The sequence below is a fragment of the Psammomys obesus genome, unplaced genomic scaffold (genome assembly GCF_907164565.1).
Source record: "Psammomys obesus unplaced genomic scaffold, mPsaObe1.curated_primary_1811, whole genome shotgun sequence".
Classification (NCBI taxonomy): Eukaryota; Metazoa; Chordata; class Mammalia; order Rodentia; family Muridae; genus Psammomys; species Psammomys obesus.
The window spans coordinates 578,826-605,778 of record NW_026585742.1 but is presented as its reverse complement, the minus strand read 5'-3'; the positions used below and the strand labels follow the sequence as shown (position 1 = coordinate 605,778).

The 26,953-nt window shown below is 47.2% G+C and overlaps 1 protein-coding gene across 3 annotated transcripts in view; it reads left to right on the top strand.

Annotated features, from left to right (window-relative positions):
• Positions 1-1,364: 1,364 nt before the first annotated feature.
• Positions 1,365-26,953, top strand: part of Acox2 (acyl-CoA oxidase 2) — a 42,133-nt gene continuing 16,544 nt past the window's right edge. For all 3 annotated transcript variants that reach the window (XM_055599054.1, XM_055599053.1, XM_055599052.1), the window contains exons 1-13: positions 1,365-1,456; positions 3,303-3,544; positions 4,172-4,334; positions 4,537-4,688; positions 5,058-5,165; positions 8,525-8,644; positions 8,970-9,085; positions 9,622-9,794; positions 11,679-11,841; positions 13,652-13,842; positions 15,239-15,412; positions 17,868-17,973; positions 19,919-20,136. In XM_055599054.1, coding sequence (XP_055455029.1) covers positions 3,385-3,544; positions 4,172-4,334; positions 4,537-4,688; positions 5,058-5,165; positions 8,525-8,644; positions 8,970-9,085; positions 9,622-9,794; positions 11,679-11,841; positions 13,652-13,842; positions 15,239-15,412; positions 17,868-17,973; positions 19,919-20,136 — 1,844 coding nt within the window. In that variant the 5' untranslated portion in view covers positions 1,365-1,456; positions 3,303-3,384. The remainder of the gene's footprint in view (positions 1,457-3,302; positions 3,545-4,171; positions 4,335-4,536; positions 4,689-5,057; positions 5,166-8,524; positions 8,645-8,969; positions 9,086-9,621; positions 9,795-11,678; positions 11,842-13,651; positions 13,843-15,238; positions 15,413-17,867; positions 17,974-19,918; positions 20,137-26,953) is intronic.

Below are 26,953 nucleotides of genomic sequence, written 5' to 3'. Positions count from 1 at the left end.
TCTATCTATCTATCTATCTATCTATCTATCTATCTATCTATCTATCTATCTACCTACCTATCTATCTACCTTGGAATTTTTTTAAGATGTGGAAAAATTCTAACAGATGCAAATTAAGTAACTGCCCATGGTCCACGATGGCACAAATGCTTGGAGAGGCCAGATAAGAATTGCCAAACAGTGAGGTCGAGGCTACCTTTATTATTTATGTATTATGTATTTTGTGTGTGTGTGTGTGTGTGTGTGTGTGTGTGTGTGTGTGTGATGGAGAGAGAGAATGGAGGGTGAGAGCATCAGTTAGCTTGTGCCATGGTGCACTTGTAGTTGTCATAGCTCAACTTTCAAGAGTCATTTTTCTCTTCTTCTACCATGGGACACAGGAATCATCGGGTTTGTACAGCAAGCACCTTTACCTTGTTGAACCACCGCACTAGCCCTGGTTAAAGCTACTTAGCCTAAAACCATCATCCATGTGTAACTAGCACCAACAGCCATGAGGGACAGCCAGGGGTCCAGCCACACCGTTCCAGTGTGACAGGTTAGGAAACCCTGGGTCACAGGGATCTGTTTCTTCTGTAGAGCAAACTGGACACTACCTTGGGGATCACTGGGGAGCTGGGAGATCCCTCAGTGTGCTCGCACTGATGCATGCATGTACACACCCCGAAACACACACACATACGAGCACAGCTGGGAAGGGTGGGCTCGGCTCCAGAGAGGAAGACGCCAGAATGATAAAACTTCAGAAGTTCTGCTGGGGGCTTGTGGCTTCTTTCCCAATGTTGTACAAGTCAATATTGTGCAAATGGTGTAAGAGTTCATCTTTGTGACCTGAGACCTGGTGCAAAGGTCTCGGGTTGTTGATTTATTTGTTATATAACCTGGGCACATAGCATTACCTAGTTCTTCACTCAAAGCATGAAGAATTCTCCTGACCTTCCAGGACATAAGATGGATATAAAGGAAGCTCTCAGTCTGCCTTACTTGTGGAGACCTGTTTCTCCTCAAGACCCTACATAACATACTGCAGTATTCCTCAGCTACTGAGCTGGTTGTGGGGTGGGGCTGTGGGTACATTAATGGCAAGTGTGGCGCAGGCAAGGCACAGTTAAGGCTGAAGCCTGGGAATGAGGAAGCTTCTAACTTCACAGAGCACTCCTTTCCCAGAAGCAGCACCTGAAAGTCTGCTCAGCTCATGTGATGTGACTAAGTTGCTTCCCTGCAGGCAGTACAGGTCCAGGATTTCACTGTGGAAAGCCTCCAGGAAACACAGCTTTAGGTCCTAGCCTCTCAAAGAATCCCTAGCTGAGACTGGAGGCTGACGCACGCTGCTGAGGGAGGAGAAAGGGGCGGGACCGGAAAAGGCCAGCCCAGGCCTACAGAGCTGCCCGGGACAGAGGCAGTCAAGGACTTAGTCCCAGGACAGCCGGAGGAGAGCTGACAGACCCTACCAAAGGTACAGTCAGTAAGGAACCTAGGCATCCTTAATGGCTCTGAGTACTGCCTTCTGGCATCCACTCTTATTTACAAGCCCCTCCTAACAGTAGCCAGCATGGCTTTGATAGGAGAAGCTGATGACCACAAGAATAACAATGAAATGATTTACTTGTCTTGCCTGTTAGAAAGTTAGGGCAGAGAGAGGATCATCAATGTGGTCAGGGGGCTTGAGGTGTTAAAGGGGGTACAGGGCACCTCACTGAGGGCTGACACTGAGGGGATACAGTGAAAACCATGGCGACATCTAAGGAAAGGGTGTCCAGGCAGAGGAAGAGCCCTAGCAAAGGCTGGCCATGACAAGAGGCTAGAGAGTTGGGCATCTGGCATAGAGGAAGCTAGGGACAAGAAGGGGAGGCAGGTAGGCAACCTCACGGGAAGGCAAGCAGACAAAGGTCTCCCTGTCGATACTTGTCAGTACTCCACAACCTCACTTTAGAATCCTACCTGGAGCTGTGGCCTGACAAAGGTACCCCTTTCCTTAGTCCTATCATCTCTATGAAGTGACTGGGCCCTTACTGTATCCTCAGGCTCAGGGGATGAAGAAAAGGAGAGCAGATGACAACCAGCAGGGAAGGGAGACAGCCAGGCTCTGGCATCAGGGAGACACAATGCCGCCTCCTAGCACTCACTGTTGGGGAGCAAGAGTGCACCAGAGAGATGGCCAGTTCTGCTGCTGTTGGGATGATTGAGCTTTGTGAGGTCTCTAGAGGCTGGAGCTCACTAGGAACCCTGGGGAGCTGGGCCTCAGCCACAGGGAACAACAGGAGCAAACATCAGGAGAAGAGAGGGGTTGGAGTAAGGTGAGAGGAGGCAGGCTAGCTGGTGGGAAGCATGTGGCCACGCCAGAATTCCTTTCTGCAAACAGACTCCCTTCTGGATAAGCAGGAAAGGAAAAATGATTAGGGCCACTGAGGCCAGGTGAGAGGTGAAGGTGGCTGAGTGGCAGCCGATGAGATGGGGTTAGGGGGCTCACAGAAAGTGAATGGACATGTATAGTGGTTGATTCACTGTGGGGAATGGGCATTTCTTAAAGGCCAAGGGCTCTGTGTGAAGGAGACAGGCCCCATATCCAAAGGAACATTTGACAGAGAGCAAACAAGCCCTTTCCTCCTCTTCCTTCTTTTTACAGGGTTCCTCTCTTTCCTTCTCCTCCCCTTCATCCTCTTCTACAGAACGGTAATTGAACCCAGGGCCTTGTGCATGTTAAGCAAGCACCGTTCTCCCCCCACCTCTCGTATTCTATTACTATTTTGAGGTCTTACGATCTTCCTACCTCTGCCTCCCAAGCAGATGGGTTACGGGCCTATGACATCAGGCCCCACTCCACAGTGCTCATTAGGTACCACAAGAATTGAGATAAATGAAGTGAATGGGACTATGGGGTCACTGAAGTAAGTCCCCTGTGTAAGATGCAGAATGAGCAAGATTATGTGCTTTGTGTTGGACTCCAGCGAGCCTTCGGCCTCCACTGGTAGTAGCCACTCAGTCAACCTTTCTAGGACTGTTCTCGTCCACAGTCACACGGCTCCTGCTCACTTCTCATGAAGGCTGTCCCTGGCTGTGACACAAGCTACAGAGGGTAGAGTAGGAACTTGGTAGTCAAACCAATCCCGACCTTGGCTACTGCAGACAGAACAACACCGACTGCATTCTCTCAGGAACAACGTATGGGCCACAGCCAGTAGCCATGATGACAGGGGTGCAGTATCACAGGTAGTCAAAAACAAACAAACAAACAAACAAACAAACAACAATAACAAAAAACTCTGGCTGAGCCCACCCTGAGCAATGCCCTTCATACGCAGGTTGTCGGCACCTGTGCTCAGAGCAGAACCTCAAGGCAGCAAGGGGAGAAGTGTCCCTCCTGATACACCGGGAAGATCCAGAATGGAGAGCCCTGTGCACCGAGTATCCCTGGGGGACACCTGGAGCAGGCGAGTGCACCCCGACATAGACAGCGAAAGACGCTTGCAGCCCTTCAGTGTGGAGCGGCTCACTAGCATCCTTGATGGAAGTGTCCAGAACACTGTGCTGAGGAGGAGAGTTGGTAAGCAGAGGCAGGAGGCCAAGAGCTGGCCTTGAACCTTTATGCTTTTCTTCAACAATCTGTTAACTAATTCTGTGCTCTTTCTTTAACTACTGGTCCTTTCTGTTGTTGCTGCTTGTTGTTTTGAGACAGGGCCTCATGCAGCCCAGGCTGGCCCCAAACCACTCTGCAGCCAAGGATGATGTAGAACTTCCAATCCTCCTGCCTCCACCTCCCAAGTGCTGGAATTGAAGGTGTAGGCCACCATGCCTGGTTTCTATGGTGCTGGGAAACCAGTGTTGTGAGTTAAGCCCAGAGCTTTCAGCATTCTAGGAACCCATTCTACCAACTGAGTTCCATCTATAAGCCCAGTCCCTCTTTCAAGTAACAAACTGGTCCTTGACACCACACACCTAAGCAGCAGAGGCTCCACATACTTCCTGTTTCCACCAGAGCGTAGGAGTGGATGAAGCACCTTTCTCTCCTTTCAGGGGGCAAGGGGGGGGGGGGTTGATTGTTTCATTATCATTGTTAAGTGACAGTGACAGCTGACTTTCTTTCCAATTCCATGAGGCAAGTGGGTGGAAATTTTTGAAGTTGTCAGGAACCTATACAAGACACCAAAGCCCCCTGTTCTTTCTGCTGCAGAAAGCATCATCCAAGCTGACCCAGTGTTCGACTTGAGGAATGTTTACTTCATGACTGATGCTGAGCAATACGAGGATGCAGTTCAAAAGAAATTCCACCTTGAGATGCTGGCCCGGCGTCTGGGCTGGTCAGAAGGAGGACTTGAACGCAATTATGCTAACAAGTACTCATCCAGGACAACCCCACCTGAGAGGCTTGCCTGTAGCACCCAGCCCCATGACATGAGCCATTTTCCTCAGCAAAGGAGGACTTCCTGGAACACCAGGATGCCAGATGCCCCTTTTCTCATGCACTGCACCCCAGCTGAAGGTTGATGGACCCATCTTCCACAGGGGCTACTCATCTACTGTATCTCTTCCCCGCAGAGCCCTTTCTGGATACACCAACCTCAGCTTACATGGTGTTGCCATGAATGCTATCAGAAGCCTGGGCTCAGATGAGCAGATTGCTAAATGGGACCAACTCAGCAAAAACTTCCAAATCATCGCAACGTATGCCCAGACAGAGCTGGGACACGGTGAGCCAGAGCTGCTGCATGCAGTGTTCAGACTGCACAACTCTAGAGAGCCCATTCATAGCTCATAGATGTGCATGCTAAATCGAAGACATTCCAGCAGATGGCAGTCAAGGGTCTTGAGGAAGGAGTGCCTTTTTCTAATGTGTATGCAAACACTGTATGAGCCACCAGAGGGGCAAGTCACTCCTTTTGGAAATATCAGCATGCATCCCTATTCCCTCACACAGCCCACAGATAAAAGAGAGAAAGGCCAGTGAGTACAGTCAGGATCTGACCTTACTCCACACTGAGCCTAGGCCCACCTAGAAGCTACTCCCAAGTGAGTACCCACCTTGGCCCAATAGTCTAACTCTCCTCCTTGATCCCAAGGGACATACCTGAAGGGCCTGGAGACTGAAGCCACCTATGACGCAGCCACCCAGGAGTTTGTGATCCACAGTCCTACAATAACTTCTGCCAAGTGGTGGCCCGGGGACTGTGAGTATCCTCCTTCCTACTTCCTGTCTTTCCACAACAAAGACAAAGCCTGGGCTGAGGAGCACTAACTTTGATTAGGTTGGGTTGATTTCCTCTCTAGGCTCGTCATCTTGAAACCAGCTGAAATAGGTAGGATGTTAAGAATTTCCTTACTAAGTGACTGGAAGGTTCCAAGGGAGCTTTGAGTAGATCAGGAAATGAGGCCAAGAGCACACCACTGCCTCCACACCACACAAGTGTGCATGCACACAACATACACAGTACCCCCAAAGACAGATATGCCAGCACACGACACATATAAACACACACTGAGCCCCATAATCACAAATATACATGAGCTGTTTCCATAGACATGTGCGCATTAGATGACACACACACACACTGCCCCACAACACAAGCATTGTCCCTATAGACAATGTATACACTGCCCATACATAGACACCACTATAGCCAGGCCTTTGCGTTACTTTACTTGGGTAACTATATCTACAACCTTTCTCTACCCTGCTGCCTGCCTACCTCCCAACGCTAGCTAGATGAGAAAGATTAGAGGGGGAAGGGGACATAGGCCTCTATAGACTACTTCCTGCTGAAAGTGCAATCCTTGGTGTCGTCAGATTATCTACAACCAGCAATCCAGCAATAAGCAAAAGCAGTAGCAGGGAGAGCAGTAGCTGCTACAGGCCCTCTCAGGATTCCCACGTTTATACCCTCTCAAGAGTCCCCAGAATTCCAAATATAAACTATCTGCAGCTGGCAAAAATCACACTCCTTCTCACGCACGAGACAAATCATAGTTAGTGGCTGTGGACAATCTGAAGCAGCCCCACATCCCACACCTGGGATTAAAACGAAAACATATTCACATAACGTAAATGGGTTTTTTTGTCTTTTTAATTCTTTTTTCTTCACAACTTATTCATTATATTTCCTGAGTGAAGCCTCCTCCCTCAACTCCCCCAGTCCCACTCTTCTTCCCTCTTCCCCTCATCCCCTTCCCCTAGTCCACTGAAAGGAGGAGTTCTACACTATTGCTATCTGCCCATAGCTTATTAAGTCTCATCAGGACTGCTTGGATCCTCTTCCTCCATGGCCTGGCAAGGCTGCATCATCAGGGGCGAGTGATCAGAGAGCAATCAACTGAGTTCATGATAGAGGCAGCCCCTGCTCCCCTCACTCAGATGTGCCAATCGGCCACATATGAGCAGGGGGTCTAGATTCTGTCATGCATGCTCCTCTGTTGGTGTATCAGTTTCTGCAGGACCCTCTGGGCTTCGATCTTTTAGTTTTGTTGCTCTCCTTGTTAGGCTCTTATCCCCTCCATGTCCCTCTAATCCCACCCCTCTCTTCCTCCATAAGACACTTAAAGTGCTCAACATCCTTAGTCATCAGGGAAATGCAAATCAAAACAACTCTGAGATTCCATCTTACCCCTATCAGCATGGCTAAGATCAAAAATTCAAGTGACAACATATGCTGGAGAAGATGTGGAGAAAGGGGAACCCTCCTCCATTGCTGGTGGGAGTATAAACTTGTACAACTACTTTGGAAATCAATCTGGTGCTTTCTCAGAAAACTGGGAATAGCACTACCTCAAGATCCAACTGTACCACTCCTGGGCATATACCCAAAAGATGTCCCATCATTCAATATGGACATTTGCTCAGCTATGTTCATAGCAGCTTTATTTGTAATAGCCAGAATCTGGAAACAACCTAGATGTCCCTCAGTGGAGGAATGGATACAGAAATTGTGTTACATTTACACAATGGAATACTACTCAGCTATTAAAAACAAGGAAATCATGAAATTTGCAGGCAAGTGGATGGAATTAGAAGAGCTCATCCTGAGTGAAGTAACCCAGAAGCAGAAAGACAGGCATGGTATACACTCACTGTTAAGCAGATATTAGCTGTGTAATATAGGACAGCCATCTGCAGACCTAAAAAGCTAAACACTAAGGAGGACCCTAGAAAGGATGCTTAAATCTCATTCAGAATGGCAAACAGGATAGACACCAGAAGCTGTGGAATAGAGGAAACAGGATGGGAGCCTACTATAGAGGGTCCCCTAAAAAGATTCACCCAACAGGGGATCAAAGCAGATGCTGAGATTCAGGGCCAAACTTTGGGCATAACTGGGTTTTTCAAGAGACCAGAATTCTCACTACACACCATATAGACGTAAACATATAGATACTAACCCCCAACACACACGCATGCACACACACACACACACACACACACACGCTGTTCTCAGACACACCTGTGCATGTACACACCACACACACACAACCCCCATATATATATGTACATAACACACATATGTACACAACACATCCCCACTGCCTTCATGCAAGAACATGTACACAAAAATATGCATACTGCCCTATCGCAGACACTCAAGTGTGTATAGAGCACCTACGCTGCCCCCCACCCGAACACGTTTGTGCACACAGACACACACGACCTGGTCCTGTCCAAGGGCTCCCCACAATATCCGATGTTCTAGCCTCCCAAGTTAACAACAGGCTTGCCACCTACCAGAGCACATGCCATGTGCCCCTGCGCTCCATACTCAGACAAGCTCCCATCACAGGGACACCGGGTATCTGCAGCCATATCTGTGCTCCAAGACAGGGTCCTGCCAAGGGCCCCTTTGAGAAAGCATGTCTAAGGATTTTACTGTAGCAGTTGGGGACCCAGTGAGAAAATGCCTGGTGTGGAAATGGAGTAAACAAATTATGTGACTTCAACCAAAGCAGGACAGGTGACAGAACAGAGAAAACAAGACAGCAAAGAGCAGAGAAGGAAGAGGAGATGGAGAGGAAAAAGATAAGAGGAGGGAGAAAATATGGGGATAAAGGTGAATGAATGACTGACCAGTATCAAATTTTCAGGGGAAAGAAACCCACCTTTAAGATCAGTCTGATGGGGTTAAATTCCAGCCTGCCGCCTCCAGGCCAGTAACCTTCAGAGTGTCACTCTGTACTCTGAACCTCAGTTTCTCTATCCAGAAAATAAGACTTCTTACGTGCCCTGCAAGAAGTAGGGCACCCTCAGCCAAAATCTGGGTTTTGTTAAGGGATGGTTGTGTTTATTATGGGGCTGGGAGCAGAATGGTCCATTAGCTGTTGGGGGGGGGGAGTACAGAAAGTGTTTAAAAGCTTACTTACTTCAAACTCCCTTGCCAAATCACTGTTAGCTTTGTTCTAGCTAGGTTCTTTGTAGTAATTCCTTCTGTTGTCAGTGACTTTCCAAGAACCCAAAGGTGTCTATCAGCAACCTCAAGCTCAGCAGGCAGGGCCAAGGCATGGTACATGGGCTTCCTGTGATGGGCCACTTGTCTTTCTGCTCCAGTGGGACGGTCTGTTACCCATGCTGTGGTCCTAGCCCAGTTGATCTGCTCAGGAGCCCAGCATGGCATGCATGCCTTCATCGTGCCCATCCGGAGCCTACAGGACCATACCCCATTGCCAGGTAAGCCCTGCTGCTTCCTCGGGGACCTTTCCCAGAAGATGGTCCCACCAACCTGCCCAGTCCTGCATCCCCAAGAGTTGCACAGAAGAAGCGAGGTCATGTCTTTCTTAGCTAGAAGGGATCCAGTTGACAGAGCTAATGTGATCTATTTGACTAGTACACGATCTGTCTGACTTCAGCTTGCTTACCTGCTGACTGAGTACTATGGTGTGTGTGTGTGTGTGTGTGTGTGTGTGTGTGTGTGTGTGTGCGTGCGCATGCACGTGCCTGGCATTGCATGTCCTCAATTGGCAGGCCTTCTCATCTCATCTCAACCCTCTTCTAGGAATCACAGTTGGAGACATAGGGCCCAAGATGGGCTTGGAACACGTAGACAACGGCTTCCTGCGACTGAACCACATGAGGGTTCCCAGAGAGAACATGCTCAGTCGCTTTGGAGAGGTTAGGTGTCTGGCATGGCTGTGAACCCAGACTGTGTCGGGAGGGGCTTGCCCTTGACATGGCTGCCACAGGCTCCGGGTCTGCCTCAGAAAAGCTGTGTTTGGACCACAAGCCCACTTTCCCTAAAAGACGCTCAGGAGTCCCACAGATCAGGATAAAACCAAGCCCAATGGTGCTGGGAAAAATCTTGCCACCTTAAGCCTAAGGCTCCCCAAGTGTAAGTACTTAGCACTGGGTTTCTGAGCAGTCATGAGGTACGTGGTAAGGCAATCCCCCAGAAAGGGAGGAGCTGAGGGTGAACCTATTGCTTTCCTACAATCAGTTACAGAACAGCTATGACCCAGACGCTGGCAGAAGTCCTAGTTAGCCAGCCTTTACCTCTTTAAGTATAAAAGGCAGGGACTTCTGAGGTGTCTCACACAAACGTTTTCATGTGTCAGCGACCGTGCTGCACCAGGGGTCTGCTTCAGGTGAGCAGAGGTGGGATGCCTGCAGGGATGGAGGCTCAACCCAGCACCTGTCTTTGTTGCACATAGGTCTTGCCAGATGGTACCTACCGGAGGCTGGGGACAGCACAGAGCAATTATCTTCCCATGTTGGTGACACGGGTGTGGCTGCTGTTTACAGCAATCTTGCCCTTCTTCCAGAAGTCTTGCGTCATTGCTGTGCGCTACTCAGTCATCCGCCACCAGTCTCGTCTTCGGCCTAGGCAAGGAGCACCAGAAGGCTGACCCTGGCAGACATGATTGACACACTGCACTGATGTCCCACAGTCTCTGCACTGATGCTACCTCTAGCAGAGCCATGGTTTTGGAGAGCAAGCCTCACTCGCATGTACACACACACACACACACACACACACACACACACACACACACACGCAGTACTGACGGGGGTCTCTGGTGTCCTTTACTCCACGGCCAGACTGTCTAGCCTAACCTGTCTCTTACCACTGTGTCGCCCCATCAGGCTCTGTGTGACCATGCCTTCCACCCTGCACCATCTGCTGTGACTCAGGCTGTTTGCTGAGTTCCAGTTTGTCCTACATGGCTGTGACTAGCTAGTGACTTTGTGTCTGCCAATTGTCAAGACTGGTTGGTTGTTGTCGGGTTGTGTGTGGTAAAGCCAACTGCCTTAGAAGGTATGCGGCTAAACTCATGCTGCCTGGCTGAAACTCTCAGTGCCTGGCTGTGAGGAAGCTGAGACCAGGCCCTTTCTTTTCACTGTCTGTTGTGCCTGATTCCCATCCCCTCCATTCCATGACACAGAATGCCGAGGTCTGCTATATGATATCTCACAGAGCGTGTGTGTTTAATGCACTAGTTAAATTTAAATTTCATGGAAACAACAGTCTTTTAGGATATGTCCCAAATGAGCACACACTCTCAAGATGCAGCAGACTATAGTGAGAACAGGATGCAGGGGCAGAGCGTGTCACAGTCTAACAGCCAGTGGTGATGAAAAAAGAAAAAACCAAACAGTTTTCATCCCAGCCCTGCTCACTGGTCCTGGGCTTAACGAGGCCCTCTCAGGTCTGTGTCCGACCTGTGAATTGTGAGGTCACCAGGACTAAACTTGAAAATACCCATCCCTGGGACCTGGTGTTATTCACGCCAATGGCCCCAGGCATGGACTGCAGCCTGCCATGAACACACTGCAGAGTAGATGCCAGGCTGACCTGGACATATGCACTTCTTTTTGCCTCAGCTTCTATGTATGTAAAATAAAGGTAACAGGGGCAGAGTTTCAGGGTGGTGGTAAGAGTGAAATATGGTAAGGCTGCCAAGCTTGAGTCTCAGAGGCCCTTCTTCAGAGGATTTGCTGGAAACCCAACAAATCCTCGGTGTGAGGCCTGAGCTTTTGAATTCCAGGCAGATGGCATCTTCCCTGGAGGACTGTGTACTCAAAAGAAGGTGGTAACTGTGCTGCTGCTGGCCTTCAGGTCTCTACCTGGGCAGCAGGGTGTCCCAAGGCTGTAAGGAGGACTCCAATCTCCCATCAGCTTTGGGAGACTTCCCACATTCACACTCTTTGCCAACCCCATGACTCTAGCCTCTGTATGCTGGACATAGTCCCAAGTACTGAAGGCACAGATGTTAGGGGATATGGAAGACACCGGTCCTTTTTTATGTTCCTTTGGGCACAAGTTCATACCTATAGATTGTTAAGCTCAATGCATTTCCTGTAGCACAGCAAGCACACAAAGACAGGGAAAGACCATGAATGCTAGTCATCAGCAGGGCAGGTCCACACCCCTTCACCTGGTCTTTGGGTCCAGATGGTTTGAAGGTCAGAACCTTTCAGATTTTCACATAAGATAATGTACATAAACGCTGTGGATATTTATATAGAAACATATATATATATAGAAACATATATATATATAGAAACATATATATATATATAGAAACATATATATATATAGAAACATGTATATATATATGTTTGTGGATGTTGCTGGCAGGTGAGGTTTAAAACATAGTAGCCTCATGTCAGCCTTGCAACAGTCCATTTTTACAGCTTTGACAGTGTTGAGACTATGGGAAGACGGCTTGGAGTGAATTTTTAAACTTTGCTTCTTTGCCCCTTTCAGTGACCCAGAGGCAAAAATCCTGGACTACCAGACACAGCAGCAAAAACTCCTTCCTCAGCTCGCCCTAAGCTATGCCTTCCATTTCACGGCCACCAGCCTCTTGGAATTCTTCCACAGCTCCTACAGTGCCATTCTGAAGAGGGACTTCAGCCCCCTGCCTGAGGTACATCCTGTTTGCTGGGAGCTACTGCTGGAGGGTGGCCAATGCTGCTCCAGTTGTTGGGAACTGACCACAGCCTGGCTCCCATAAGCCCTCACACTCCCAACATTCCACGCATCAGGGTGAAGCTGCCATATTATGGAGGTCCACAGACACCTGGCCCCTAGAGAGCTCCAACAATTTCAGAGGTAATGTGAGCAGAGAGGACATAGACCCTCAATCCCTTATGTGGGAGAGAAACCAACACAGCTGCACACAAAGCCACTTGAACTCATTTGATGGCACAGTTTGACCTGAACTAACCCGATTTATTCCTCTGGCCACAAACATAACAGAACTATCAATGTGTTCAACAATCAAGGCTTCCCAGAGTCCTCTACCATAGTATGTACCTACACAGGCACTCTCTGCCTCCTTCCAAAAATCTAAAAACATAGCAGGCCCAGAGAAAGCACCATGGTCCAAGCTATGCATCGGTTCAGTACTCTCAGGTCTCGGGTGAGACCTTCAGTTTTGTAGGCACCGTGCATTTAAAGCATTGCTTCATTAACCTTTTCCTTAAGTAGAAAGGGAAAAGAAGGCCTTTCTCTCAAGGGTGTGAAAGTCTGGAAGATGGATAGGGGCTTTCAAGAACCAGAACCTTAAACCGGCTGCTGTCTGGCACCTTCCCCTAGTCTGTTCAGATGCTCTAGCAAACTTCTATAAACTCAGTGGCTTGCACACAACAGAAATTAATTTCTCCCACTTCTGGAGATGCCCAGCCTCTGTCATGGTGCTGCTGTTTGGAAAGGGCCTTCCTGCTGTGTGAGACCATGACAGAGGACATTATATGACAAGAAAAAGAGTGGGAAGACGCCGAGAAAGAGGATGTGGTTTTATAACAAAGCAACTTCCACGATATGGAACTCAGTCCCACAACAGCATTAACCCATCCATGACCCAGGAACCCTCATAGTCCAATGACCTCTTAAAACAGTTCAGATGGCCAGCCACACAGCTCCATGGAGAAAGGTGCTTACTGCCAAGCCTGATGACCTGATTTACATACCTAGAACCCACAGAGTAGATAGAGAAAATTTGCTCCTGCTAGTCATCCTCTGACCTCCACACTTGCACTGTGGTCATACACACACACACACACACACACACACACACACACACACACATACACACACATACATACACACGCACAGAGGAGAGGAGGGAGGAAGGCAGGAAAGAGGAAGGGATAAAGAGAAATGTAATGGAAGTTTTCAAAGGCAGCACTTGTATAATTGTATTTCAATGCAAGTTTTGGAAAAGATAGTCCAGCCATTGCAGCCACTAACACCAAACCAAGGTTTCACCTGATGACCTAATCCTTACCAAAGGTCCACCTCCTGACTCCATTGTTTGGGGTTTAGATTTCAACACGAGTTTGGGTAGACAGTTGGACCATGGCGCCCTCCTATACAACTCTGGATATGGGCTGATGATAGACTCATGCCTTCTTTGACCACTTTCCAAACTTCTGCCTACTGGCAAGCTCCTGTGACTCTTACAGGATGGGGTGCCCAATCCAGGAAGGCCTCTTTTCTGAAGATCCTGGAGATGCTGGCTAGAACAGATTTTCCTTCATTCCAACCATGGCCACACTACCTAACTGTGCGACTTTGAACGACCCTTAGCCTCTAACTATTAGTTTTGTCCGACACCCCACGAAGCAGCAAGCTAAGCATGGCCCCAACCTCACAGCTGTGGCCAGCATGCAGCAGACACTAAGCAGCAAGCCTGGATGGCTCTACAGGACCCTTCTACTACTTTGTTTTTGCAGCTCCATGCACTGAGCACTGGTATGAAGGCCATGTTTTCAGACTTCTGTGCCCAGGGGGCAGAGATATGTCGCAGGGCCTGCGGTGGTCATGGCTACTCAAAGCTGAGCGGTCTGCCAACACTGGTCACTGGAGTGATAGCCTCTTGCACGTATGAGGGTGAGAACACGGTGCTCTATCTGCAAGTGGCCAGGTAAAGTCTAGAGTTTTCCACACCTCTGCCCTACCCTTGGGACCCCCCTAAGCTTGTGTTCAAACCAGGGCTTCTGTCTGTGCCCGTGGAGGAAGTAAGCTTTGGGAAAGTACCATTTGAGGGCTGTCCAAATCCCAGTGTGCCCCTAATCTGCCCACTTAACCCACATTTTCTGCTGTTCCCAGCCAGGCCATCCCTCTGTCTCACCCAGGTAGCAGCATCAGGCTCCTCCCTTTTCTCTTGCTTCTCTCCTTGTCCCCACTTCTCCACAGGCAACCAGGGAGCTCTTTTCAAAGCCCAGAGAAAAATCACATCTTTGTCTTGATTGAAATGGTTCATTGGCTTCCCCCTACTTGAAGGAAAACACCACAGTATACCCCATGTTCTTTGAGTCATTCTGACCCAGATACTGCCTCCATATCCAACCTGCTCAGGTCCTCCTGCCTCTGCTGGCCACACATGCCTTTCCATGGTACCCTTGACCCCTGCCACCTAAAACCACATATGTCTTTTAGAAGTTATCACAATCCATAATTGTCTGTAGACAACTTTTTGCTTAGCTTCTTAGCTCTACTTCCTAGCTAAACCAGGATTTTCTTGAGAGCAGGCACTTTCCTAAGCCAAGAGCTAGCACAAAATGGGCTCCACCCTGAGAGGCAGGAGGAAGCCACACTGGCCTCCTCCAAACAGGCTGTTTCTTGCCAGCTGTCTCGGATGGTTAATTCTCTCTTACTCATTTATTTTCTGGTGAATAAACAGAGCAGATATTCAACATCCAAGGAGAAAAGAGTTCACTGGCAAGTTCAACAATTAGCCTTTACTGGGTTTTTCTTTTTCAAGTTATAGAAACAACACAAGAGCATCATTAAGCAGCCTGTACCCTGCACTTGACAAGAAATTCACATGATTGGAGCCCGAGGTTGTCTGAGCATAGAGCCTGTAACCTCTGGATTGCCTCACAGCAGCAGCTGGAGTTGCTATCGTTCTTCCTCATGTCAGTGCTCTTTCCTATGTCTGACAGTTTGGAAAGGCCACTTATGTACTTATGTCCTCAGTCCCGAGTCAGAAGACCCTGGTGGTGAAGCTTCTGTTTGCTCAAGCCTCACAGGGTCTGTGTTTAGGATCTAAGGGCATCTGGCCCAGCTCTGCAGCCCCTGTCACCTGTTAAAGAAACTAGCACTTTAGGTACACCTCACTGAGGATCCTACAGAAGATAGGGGTGTAGGTGTTGGAGTGAGGAGTAACTGTTGGGAAGGGTCTGGGCAGGGGCCTGGAGCCCTGGCTCTCCTCACAGGACCACAGCATGAAAATGGATGCCCCTGGGAAGGAGGGAAGCTGGGGGTGGGGTTCCCACCGAGTCTCACGCTGTCTCGTCTGTCTCTACTTTCACCCCCAGGTTTCTGATGAAGAGCTACCTTCAGGCTCAGGCGTCCCCCACATCACGGAAGCCTCTCCCTCAGTCTGTCATGTATCTTGCCTCACCAGGGCCATCCAGGTGCCCAGCCCAGACAGCAGCTGACTTCCTCTGCCCAAACATCTATACCACAGCCTGGGCACATGTGTCTGCCAGGTAAGCTAGTGTTGAGAAGTCAGCAATCCAACTGAGAGCGACCTTCCCACACTAGGACCTTTAGGACCAGCTGGGATACCAGAAGACAGTGTTCTACAAACTACTGGCATCCTGAGCCTCTCTAGACCTCTCACCTCCTATCACTGTGGGTGTAGATTAAGGGACACCTTGTCCTCAGCCATCAACCACCGACCACCATCATTTCTTTATCCTGGTCACCTCTATCACCTGTGAGAGGAATTTCTTAAACCTTTAGGTTCCTATGGTGATTTGCAATATAACAAATGCACTCAGATGCAAATCACTGTAAAGGAAATGACACGCAAATCAAAACAAGTAAAGTAGTGCTTTAAGCCTGAACTGTCCCACAATCTAAAAGTACTTTTCAGAGGTAAGTTTATTGCCACAGCACCTGTGTACAATAGGTAGGCACAGTTAAGAGTACTTGTAATGCCTGTGCCGCTGGCTGCCAGCCTAGCTCCATGTACCACTGAGAGACCCTGCCTCAAGGGAATACATTAAAGGGTGATGAAGGAGGATCTCTGATATCCTCCTGGACTCTATGAAAGTGCATGTGCCCCCAGCACACACACACACACACACACACACACTACTTGCACACATGCATGCACATACATTACATGTATATAATACATAGTAAATAAATAATGAACAATAGAAGTAATTTTCAAAAATGTGATTATACCTCAGAATAGAACTGGGTTATATTCATGCTCTGGTAGAGTCCAAGGAACATGATCAAAACCAAGGACTCAGAGCTAGAGGGATTAAGAGATGCTACTGTTCTCGCAAAGGACTCAGCTTAGATTCCTAGCACTACATAGGGTAGTTTACAATATAACTCCAGTTCCAGGGGACCTGACACGCTCTCCTGGCTTCCGTGGGTGCCTGCATGTAAGTGGTACTCATAACCCCACAGAAAGCACGTATATATAAAAATACATAAATCTTTTTTTAAAAGAACATGTATTATTTGTTGTTGTTTACTTGAATAAGGGTCTCAGTATGCAGAACTGGGTAGCCTGGAATTCACAGAGTCCTGGGTAGCTGGTAGTATCCCAGCTGGTCTCTGTCTCCCCAGTGCTTGGATTAAAGGTGTGTGCCTTCACACCCAACTACAAATTTGTTTTTTATTATTTATTTGCATGCATATTTGTGCGCCATAGGCATGCAGTGCCCACGAATGCCAGAAGTAGACACTGAATCTCTTGGAACTAGCATTACAGAAAGTTGTGAGCTGCCATGCAGATCCCAGGACTCAAACTTGGGTCCTCGGAAAGAGCAGCCAGTGCTTTTAATTGCTGAGTCATCTCTCCAACCCAGAACATGAATTCTATTAAAACAACAACACAAACTTGCACATTCGTCATTTAATAAATATCACCAAATACCAACTGTGTCAGGAATGACTGAATGCTCCAGAAGCTGGGAAGGAAGACACTCTAATACAACCACAACCGCTGAAGAGATGTAACTACCTACAGGGGAAATTTCTGAACTCAGCCCCGGACCAGAATGCCAAAAACTGGAGGAAACATTTCCAGCATACACTAAGAAAGCTTACGTTCCAACCGGTGTCCCAGGGAGGTAGCGGCTATTTTAGAATCACTGGAAACTTGAGACATTTGCTTACTCATTCTACAATCCTTTTAAATGCTTACAGTCTGCTGGGCACTGCATTCCTAAGTGGGAACCCAGTACACTAGCCTGATAAACACTCAGGACACACAGAGCTAAGGTGGCTGGAAAGGCTGGGAAAGGGAAAGGCAGACTGCTGGGGAATTAAAATGCCATTCTACCTCTCCCTGCTTGGAACTCAGTGTGCTTAGCAATCCCCTAAAAAAGCTGAGTAAACACTGCTTAATAAATAAACAGTTTGCTTTACACCCATATTCCAAGGGTCAGATGGAGTGGAAAAGAGGCTGAAGGTCAGCAAGTCAGCAACTCAGAGGACTAGGAGGTGGTTTTCTGCTTCTGTAATTAGGTACCTCAGGTGGGACTTGCAAATAGAAGTAGCCTTTGAAGAAAAAAAACATTCTCCTTGTCTGGCCATAAGGAGCCAGTCAACAGAATGGCCTGAAGTTACCTGAAATCCTAAGGCTGAAAAAAAATCCCAGGAGGCTAAAGCAGGAGGATGGAAAGTCCTAGGTCACTCTGGGCTATACAGCACTCTGGGCTATCTCAAAAGGATAGGAAAAATCTTAGCCGTATTCCTTACTACCTGTGTGACCCTGAAAAAGTTAATTAACTTCTCTGGGACTTGGGTTTTCTCATTGTAAACTGGGAATGCCTTACAGAGATGTTTATGAAGCAGTTAGCTTTATGACATGTAAGAGGTCGGTGAGATCATTTCTATTTTTGAAAGACCCCAGCAGCCCATCAGTTTTCTTTCCTGCTTATTCAGGATGCTAAAGCTCTTTTCTTTGGTTTCCAGGCTTATAAAGGATGCGGTACACCATACACAGTCCCTCATGAGATCTGGGCTTGACCAGCATGACGCCTGGAACCAGACTGCTGTCATACACCTTCAGGCCGCCAAGGTGAGCTGCCTGTGAGCTAAAGCCGTGAGGGGAGTGTTCTCTTTCCAGGCAGGCCACCGTGCTAAGAAAAACTCAAGTTCACATTCTTCCCCACCCCTGCTCCACAGAGACTACCCTCATCTCACATCCAAGGCTGTAGTCCAGAGAATTTTAATTAAAGGACTTAACTCCAAAGCATCTTGCTGGCAGCCCTTAGGAGAAGGTAATGAGGCGTTGCTACTGGATTTGCATCAGGTTGTTCAAATAGCTTCTCCCAGACACAAAAGCAGGTCAAGTCTTCCCTTAGCCCCACAGGCAATCCGAGGATGTCTGATCCAATTTCCATTATCTTTTGTGTTTGTGCATATTTCACCATTAGTCGGCAAATATTTGAGCATCCACTCTGTGCCTGCACTGGATATTAAACAGCGAAGGTACTGCCTACAAACAGCTATAATCAGGGAAGCACTAGGATGAGGCAGCAACAGCTGCTGGTTACATTCCCTGCAGAGCCCAGAGGACTTCACAAAAGAAAGGGGTCCATGGACTAAGGCTTCAAGCAGCAGTTGGCTGTCTGAGGGTGGTGGCAGCTTGGGAGAGGTTTTCCAGCAAAGAGAGCAAGCAGGTATCAGAGTAGGAAGGAGAGGCCAGGTTACCTGGGAGGCAGTGCAGATGTTCCAGAGGGGATGCTGAAGCGGGAAAATTGAGCCAAGGGTGAGGCAGGCAGAGCAGGGAGAGGAAGAGGAGGGTGCATGGAGCATGGTAAGATGGCTAGTCCTTCTTTCCCTTGCAGGGGGAGACTGCCAAGTTTAGGAGGAGATCTTCATTCTAGAAGAATCATGCATGCTACGGGGGGCAACTGAGCTTCTGTCAATCTACTGCCCGCTGTGCTGAGACCCTTACAACTAGAGGGTTAGCCAGGACTCTCCTCAGATCCCAGGAAAGGAGCCACACCTGCCCAGTGTTCCCTTGTCTGTCTTCTAAATCTCTGCTCTGACCAGCCACTGCTTGCCAGAGTTCCATTGGTTAGCATGAGGGAAGCTAACAGAATCCTGTCTAAGGCAGAGGACACACAGCTCAGAGAAGTGAAAACGCTGAGCCACGACACCTTCCTTTCCCATGTGCCACAAAGGCCCAGGCCTGTCCTCGGGAGCTTCCCGGAGTTCCGGAGCAGAGACCTGCTGCTTGATATCCTCCGCTCAATCCCTACTAGAACTCACATTTCCTAGTGCACAAGGGAGGTGCTCTGCACCAGCCTGCACTCCAATCATTTCACAATAGGGTCCTGAAGGCCTCCCGCTGGGGCAGGCACTCATCCTTTAGTTGTTGGGGTGAGGAGAGAGGGAACCCCAGAAAAGGAGTCCAAAGGGCAGAGGTCACTGTCCTCACTTGATCAGCTCTATACTAAGTGGTTCAGAGCCAACAGAGCCACCCCTCACCCATGGCCTACTGAGCAGAACTGCTTACATCCAGGGACTTATGCTTTAGCTAGGATACCTGTCACACATGCCTCCAGCCTTTACGTCATTCCCCGGTGTACCGAGTGTAAACGCTGTCTGACATGCTAGACAGAAAAATGGGACTGCCGCCCTTCAATATTCCTGTGTTCTTTCTACTTTCTACTGCTCTTGAAGTTGAGCAAAATGAAAAATCCAAAGGCCCAGTTTCACACTCAACCCAGCCCCAAACACAAACACAAACACAAACACAAACACAAACACAAACACACACACACACACACACACACACATACACACGCACACACATGGACATGCACACGCATGCACATATGCTTGCACGCACTCACGCACATTCACATTACCAAAAAGGTTCAGTCAGACCTGGAGTGAACAAGACACCAGTCTGTAGAAGATCCACCTACTCTAGCCACCTTGCCAGGCTTCCAGAATGATCTGTGGATCTGGGAATGACGGTTGGTAGCCTGTGCATCTTTGTGTCTCCGTAGGCTCACTGCTACTACATCACTGTGAGGAGTTTTAAGGAAGCTGTGGAGAAACTAGACAATGAGCCGGAGATTCAGCAGGTGCTCCAGCGTCTCTGTGACCTCTGTGCCTTATACGGCATTCTGATGAACTCAGGTGATTTTCTGCATGATGGCTTCCTGTCTGGGGCCCAAGTGGACATGGCAAGAGCAGCCTTCCTAGGCCTGCTTCCCTTGATCCGGTGAGTGACCAAGTTAGACCCTGGTGCACAGGTTACTTTTCCTCTAAGACCTTGCAAAATCGGGGTCTGGTCAGGCTGACACCTAGCACAATTATACCAACAGAAAGCATTGGGCTTAATGAAAGAAACCCTAGAGGAATCGGGAGAAAATTAGAAACTAAAGAATAAATTAGGGCCGGGCAGTGATGGCACATGTGTTTAGTCCCAGCATTTAGAAGGCAGAGGCAGGTGGATCTCTATGAGTTTGAGGTCAGCCTGGTCTACAGAAAGAATTCCAGTACAGCCAGGGCTACACAGAGAAACCCTGTTTTGAAAAAACACCACCAGCAATAGAAAAGAATAAACCAGTACCTCAGTTGAACTCTTCAACATTGGCAAGAGGTAGTGTCTAAGGAATGTGCTAAGATCAAGGCTGCTACACACGGGCATCTAAATAATAACAGTTTACTCGTAACCAGTTCAGTGAGTGTTTGTGTGCTGTTATATGCATCGCCTCATTTAATCCATGCAGCCTTTGAACATTCCCTGTTCCGCTGAGGAGGAAGACCGGCTTGTGGGAGTGAACTTAGGAACCACGCATGACTAGGCAGGGGAGTCAGGGAGCTATGCGACCACCGAGCATTCACTCTCCACCCATGTGTGATGGGTGTTTGTTATTATGAGTATGTTACACACAGCCATGTCTTTGTATAATGTGCCGTAAGTAAATTCTTACCAAGTTTAATGAATGTGTCTGGAATACTCCCTTAGCTTCAAGATGACTTGTTTAGACTTAGTAATTTGTATACTGATTTGTAAGGCAATAATAGATACTTTTTAAATGTAGAGATGGTCGTGTACAAACTAGAGCCATGAATGCTAGCAGTATTCATCCTGCTCTCTGATACATAAAGTAAATATTGCTTTAAGAACACATCAAAACAGAAGTCTGACCTGACCAGACTACAGGAAGGAGCAGATATTAAATACTATGAATTATTTACTAGTGTCAGTATAACAAAAACAGGTTAACTTGAGAACACAACACTTTGAAACCTTGTTGGGCAAAAAGTATGATGCCTGCTATAAGTGGAGGGAAGTGACTTTTTCCCCGGGACTGCCAACGTTCTCATTATCAGTAAAACAATCTTAAATTTGTATAGGTTTTCATAAGAGATTAAAAAAAAAAAAAAACCCAAATGCTTTTTTGCTTCAAAAATGAAGTGTTAACAAGCTTTTGTAGCTACATATCAGCACCTGAGCAATAGCTAGTGGCTAATAATGTTTGTTCAATTAAACCACCAAATATGGGGTAAAGAGATGGCTCCACAGGTGTGCAACCAAACTGGGCAATCTGAGTCTGATACCATACAGTAGAAGACTAGCACAGCTTCCATTTTTGTCCTCCAAACACACACCATATTGTATCCTCACCAAAGTAAGCAAGTAATAATATAAATAAAAATGGTCAAAAGTATACCTAAAACAATTATACCAGGGGTCAAACTCACCCTAATGCTGGAGGTCTGGTATGGGACCATTAAGGCTGTAATTAGTACTACACAGTTCAAGCCCAAGTTGGCCTAACTTTCTAACTTTCTGAAATGATTAGCGCTTTCAATACATATGAAAAAAAAAAAAAAAAAAAAAAAAAAACAAAAAGAAAGTCTGGGCCTGGCTTGTAATAACCAGGCGCATTAAAACCCCTAGCACAGCTTGGCGTGGTGGCGCACTCCTGCAATCCCAGCACTCTGGGAGACAGAGGTAGGCAGATCTCTATGAATTCGAATTCGAGGCCAGCCTGGTCTACAAAATAAGTCCAGGACAGCCAGGGCTACAGAGAGAAACCCTGTCTCAAAAACAACAAAAGACCCTTAACACTTCATGAGCATGGCACAGGGTGTCTGTTTGTGTGTGTGTGTGTATAGTGTACTATGTGTATATGTGTGTATATATATGTGTATGTATGTGTGTACATGTGTGTCTGTGTGTGTGTGTGTGTGTTTATGTTTGTGTCTATGTGTTTTAATCTGCACTCTGCTTTTCTAAGTGCTTGCCTTGGCTCCATAGACAGAAGCTGCAACACATGCCTGGAAAGCACAAATTGATCTACTTACATTATGGATCCTAAGTTTCCTTTCTTAATGCAGAGTGATTATACATAAAACAGTCTCTGTGTTCTTATCAATTCAGCATCACAGTTCTCTGACTGGATTAGCCACTAACCCCTCAGATTTCAGGGGTGACAAATCAAGGGCATGATAGTATTCTAAGAGACACCAAAATTAGCTCTCAGTGTGAGGCCAGTGAACTGACCCAGCTCGGTCTTAGCACTTTAAATCGTGCTAAACACCTCCACTGAAGGATTGCTGCGGCAGACTGGAGATGCACATTCATTTCTGGAGCCCTACTAGAATGTCATAAAAACATCACACATATATTTGTTTTGAGACAGGATCTCATGTAGCCCAAACTGGCTTTGAACTTGCTATATGGCCAAAGATAGCCTTGAACCTCTGACCACCCTGTTCCTATCTTCTTGGTGCTGGAATTACCAGCATTAGCCAACACACCCAGTTTTTATGTAGTGCTGAGGTTTGAACCTAGGACTTTGTGCATGCTGGGCAAGTACTCTACCAATTGAGACGCTGCACGCTCGGCCCTTTGTAATCGCTTGAATAGGAATGCCCCCACAAACTCATGTGTTTGAGTATTTGGTCTATAGGGAGCTGTGCTATTAGGAGGTGTGTCCTTGTTGCTATAGGTATGGCTTTGTTGGAGGAAGTGTGTCACTGTCCGGGTAGGCTTTGGGGTCTCTTCCTGCTGCCTGCCAATCCAGATGTGGAATTCTAGCACCAAATCTGCCTACCCACCACCATGCTTCCTGCCATGATGATAATGGACTAAAGCTCTGAACAGTAAGCTAGCCCAATTACATGTTTGCCTTTATAAGAGTTGCCATGGTCATGGTGTCTCTTCACAGCAATAGTAACCCTAACTACGACAAAGTTGGCACCAGGGACTGGAGTATTGCAGTGATAGACTGACCATGCTTTTGTTTGGAGGAATGTAGGCTTTAGAACTTTGGATTAGAAAAGCAGTGTAGTGCTTTAATCATGGTTTACTGTGCCACCCTAGTAGGAACATGGAAGACAGTGGTGCTGAGGGTGATTTGAACTGTGGGGGCCTGGCTCATGACATGGGGCCTAGAGATTGTTCTTGTGATATTTTGGCAAAGAATGTGGCAGGTTTTACCCCTTATCTGAAAAGCCTGCCTGAGGCTAAATTAAAAAGTTTTGGATTAGTTGCTTTGGCAGAGGAAATTTCAAAACAGACTAGTATTGACTCTGTCATGTGGTTGCTAGTGTTCACTCTTGTGCAAATCGGTAATTAAAAGGAGCAGGCTGAGCAACTAAAAATATAAAATGTACAATTCAAGGAGAAAAGGGGTACCAGGAAGTGCAATAGAGCTAAATTCAAGGCAGAGTTGTGGCAACCTCAGAGAAAGTCAGAGCCAAAAAGGTACAATTATTTTTTTTATAAAAAGAACCAATCAATTTAAAAAAAACATTTAAATATATTTTAAAGAAAACCCATATTCACAGTCCATCATATAAAAGACAAAACCAAAAGGTGGCAAAACATCAATAAAATAATTCAAGAAAATTTACCTTAAATGAAAGATACAAAGTTTCAGGTTGAACAGTTCCACAGTGCCCACAAGCAGGAAATAGACACATGTGTGCACAGGAATAAGGTAAGGACTGTTAGGGAGCAAAGGGCAAACTGCAGTTTCAAATGTTCTTATTCTAGCTTTTGTGTGGTGCTGGGGATTAAACCCATGGCCTTGACCATGCTAGGTAAGTGCTCTACCTGGGAGTGAGAGGTCCAGACCTCCAAGCATTGAAACAGGCCAAAGAAGTCCTGTCCAGGAGGATGACTTTGAGGAAAGGCCTGAGAATGTGGGGGCTTAAAGAAATCATATGGCTACCAGTAGAAAAACATCAGCCAAGCTGAGCACAGTCTAGAAGGCACAAAGGTACCTGGAATGCCTGGTTTGTCTACCCAGAGCCAGAAACAAGGTCACAGAAGTGAGAAGTGTAAGGATCAGTGGTGTTATACAGAGGGTTCATAAGTCACACCACACAACAGGTTCCACATGGGAGGTTATATTAAGGGAAGAGGGGGGGTCACAGAGACCATCTCTGGGCAAAGTGAGGATGGGGGAAGAGAGAGAGAGAAGGAGGGGCGAGTCCTCTTATAAGGTGACCCAGCACATGCGCAGAAGGAACAGGTGGTTGCAGGTGGTCCGCAGGTGCTCATGTCACTGCAGATTCTGGAGGTGGCCTCACAGATGCCTGATGTCCCGTTTGTCAGGTTCCCTGGGGCTGGCTGTAGAGATGCCCGCTTACCAACCCCAACATTCTTCCCTCTTTGTTTAATTAAAAAGTGAGGAACTAGGAAGGAGGTGATGATGGGTAGGGCATAGGGGCAACTTGTGTTCTTCCTGCTGTTTAGGGGCATTGTCATTCTCAGGGTACAGCTGGTCCCCACCATCAGGGTTGATTGGAAGGCCATTGCCAACCAGTTCTGTGGGCAGAGGTTGATAATCCTATAAGAGTAACTGATTAATGTTGGGTTAGAGATTTTTTTTTTTTTTTTTTGCATTTGTTGTTGGAGGAATGTAGAAAAGAAGTTAATAAAGCAGGGTGCAAAAAGCAGAAGTAGAAAGATGAGCAAAAGACGTCTGAGCATGGGCAGAATCCATTTCCATAGGAGGTTCTTAAAGACCCAAGAGCTAGAGGCCTTGAGCTGTTCCCTTCACTTTTGTAGATTTGTTTGAAGTTGTTGGATTTTGTCTTTCACTATACCCAGCTGGTTGACATAAAAATAGCATTCCTCCTGGAGAAAGATGCAAAAGCCACCTTCTTTAGCTATAAGGAAATCCAATCCTCATCTGTTTTGAAGTACTTCTGCTGTCAGCAAGTCAATCTGTCCTTGCAGAGTTAGTATTGTCTGAGCCACTTGCTGGAGATCCTGGATGAACTGGGAAGAAAGTTAGATAATACAAAGTTAGTGAAATGGCTAGTACTGCTGTCCCTGTCCCAACAGCTGCCGTGATTCCTGCAACAGCCAAGAGAGGCAAGATTTGAATTTCTCTCTTATCCTGCTGGGTAGCTATTGAGCCCATGACCTGTATTGGTAGGGTCTCCTTTTCATTTATCACCCCCAGCTGAGGGAAGAGGAAGCGTGCAAACTCCTGACCAATCAGCAGGCAGACGATGGTAAGCTTGTGTACCACAAAAAATCGAGGTTTATTAGCAGTAGGGCATTGGGGTTGAGATGAAGTATCAAGAATTACAGTTTTATTACAGTCTAAGGAAGTTAGAATTCCTACAGAATGTGTCCTGGATGCCTTGAGACAGCTTGCCACTGCAAAGAGGGTGGTATGAAAAAGGTAGGGGATTGTGGCAACATCAGAGTCAGGGCAGTTAGTGAATGGTGGTGTAAGATTACTTGACAGGGTCACGGGAGAAGCTGTCAGCAGTAGTTCTGAGTTGGTTCCAGGTGGGACACAGAGCCAACAAGCTCTATAATGGCCTGGTTGGGAGACATTAAGGAGCTTGTCGGCCAAGGTCAGTCTGAAGTAGGAGACAAATTAAATGACAGATTTGTATTATTTAGGATGTTAGAGAGGCAATGACCTTAGAGGAGTGTTTAATTACCTTTTCTACTTCTCCCATCCCCAGGGATTGGGTAATTAGGACATATTTTCTCTGGATATGAATGGTACTTATCGGTAGATCAGGTATGTAGCAGCAGTAGAATTTTCCAATGACACCTGGGATCCCAAGGGTCTCGGATGTAGAAGGAGAGAGTCTTCCTATACAGGTGAAAGAGCTTCTTTTGTGCTGAATCATGGATCTGGCAGCCTCCATATCTGTCCAGCCATTTCTTGTAATAATCTTTTGTTTGGTCAAAGAGGAAGCAAACAAAAATTCTATCAATAAGAGAGGAGGGATAGATGTGGGGGTGATGGCTATTTCAATCAGCTCCTGACAGCCTCCCATAGAGCAATTTCCCTACCCTATTTGGAGAGACTGTTTGTTATCAATGATGGTTTCTTGAACCTCAAATCTTCATACGTAGGGATTACCTATGGTGGGGTTCACAAGAATCACCTTGAAAGGGCCCTGCCATTTAGGAGAAAGAGATGAGGGATGTTGGCTTAGAGAGGAGAGAAGGACCAGGCCCCCGATGTTAATAGGAGATGGACAGGGGTTAGTGTGTGGCAATGTTAGCAGTGGTCAGTAAAGTTCCATAGAAGAGAATGGAGATGACAGAGTAAGGGAGCGAGTAGGTGGCCAGAGAAATGTGAAGATTTAGCTGAAAGACTGGGATTTAAACCTGGTCATCCACACATGAGCTCAAAGGGCGAGATGGACATAGGTTTTTTTGGCTGGAAGAGCTTGTAGCCTGACAAGGACTAGGGGGAGGAATTTTACCTAATCAAGGTGAAACTCTTTTGATAGTTTAACAAGGGTATTTTTTTTTAAAGAATCAGTTAGTTCACTCTGCCTTTCCTGAGGACTGGGGATGGTATGGGATATGAAAATACCAACGAATATTAAGGCTTTAGATAAGGCCTGGGAAACCTGAGAAGTGAACTCAGGATCATTGAGTGGAGGGAGGCAAGGATTCCAAAACATGGTATAATCTCACGGAGAAGGAGATTAGAAACTGTATGAGCTCTGTTGTTAGTAGTGGGGAATGCCTCCACCCGTCCCAAGAAAGTGTCCACCAAGACCAGGAGGTACTGGACACTTTTGACTGCTGG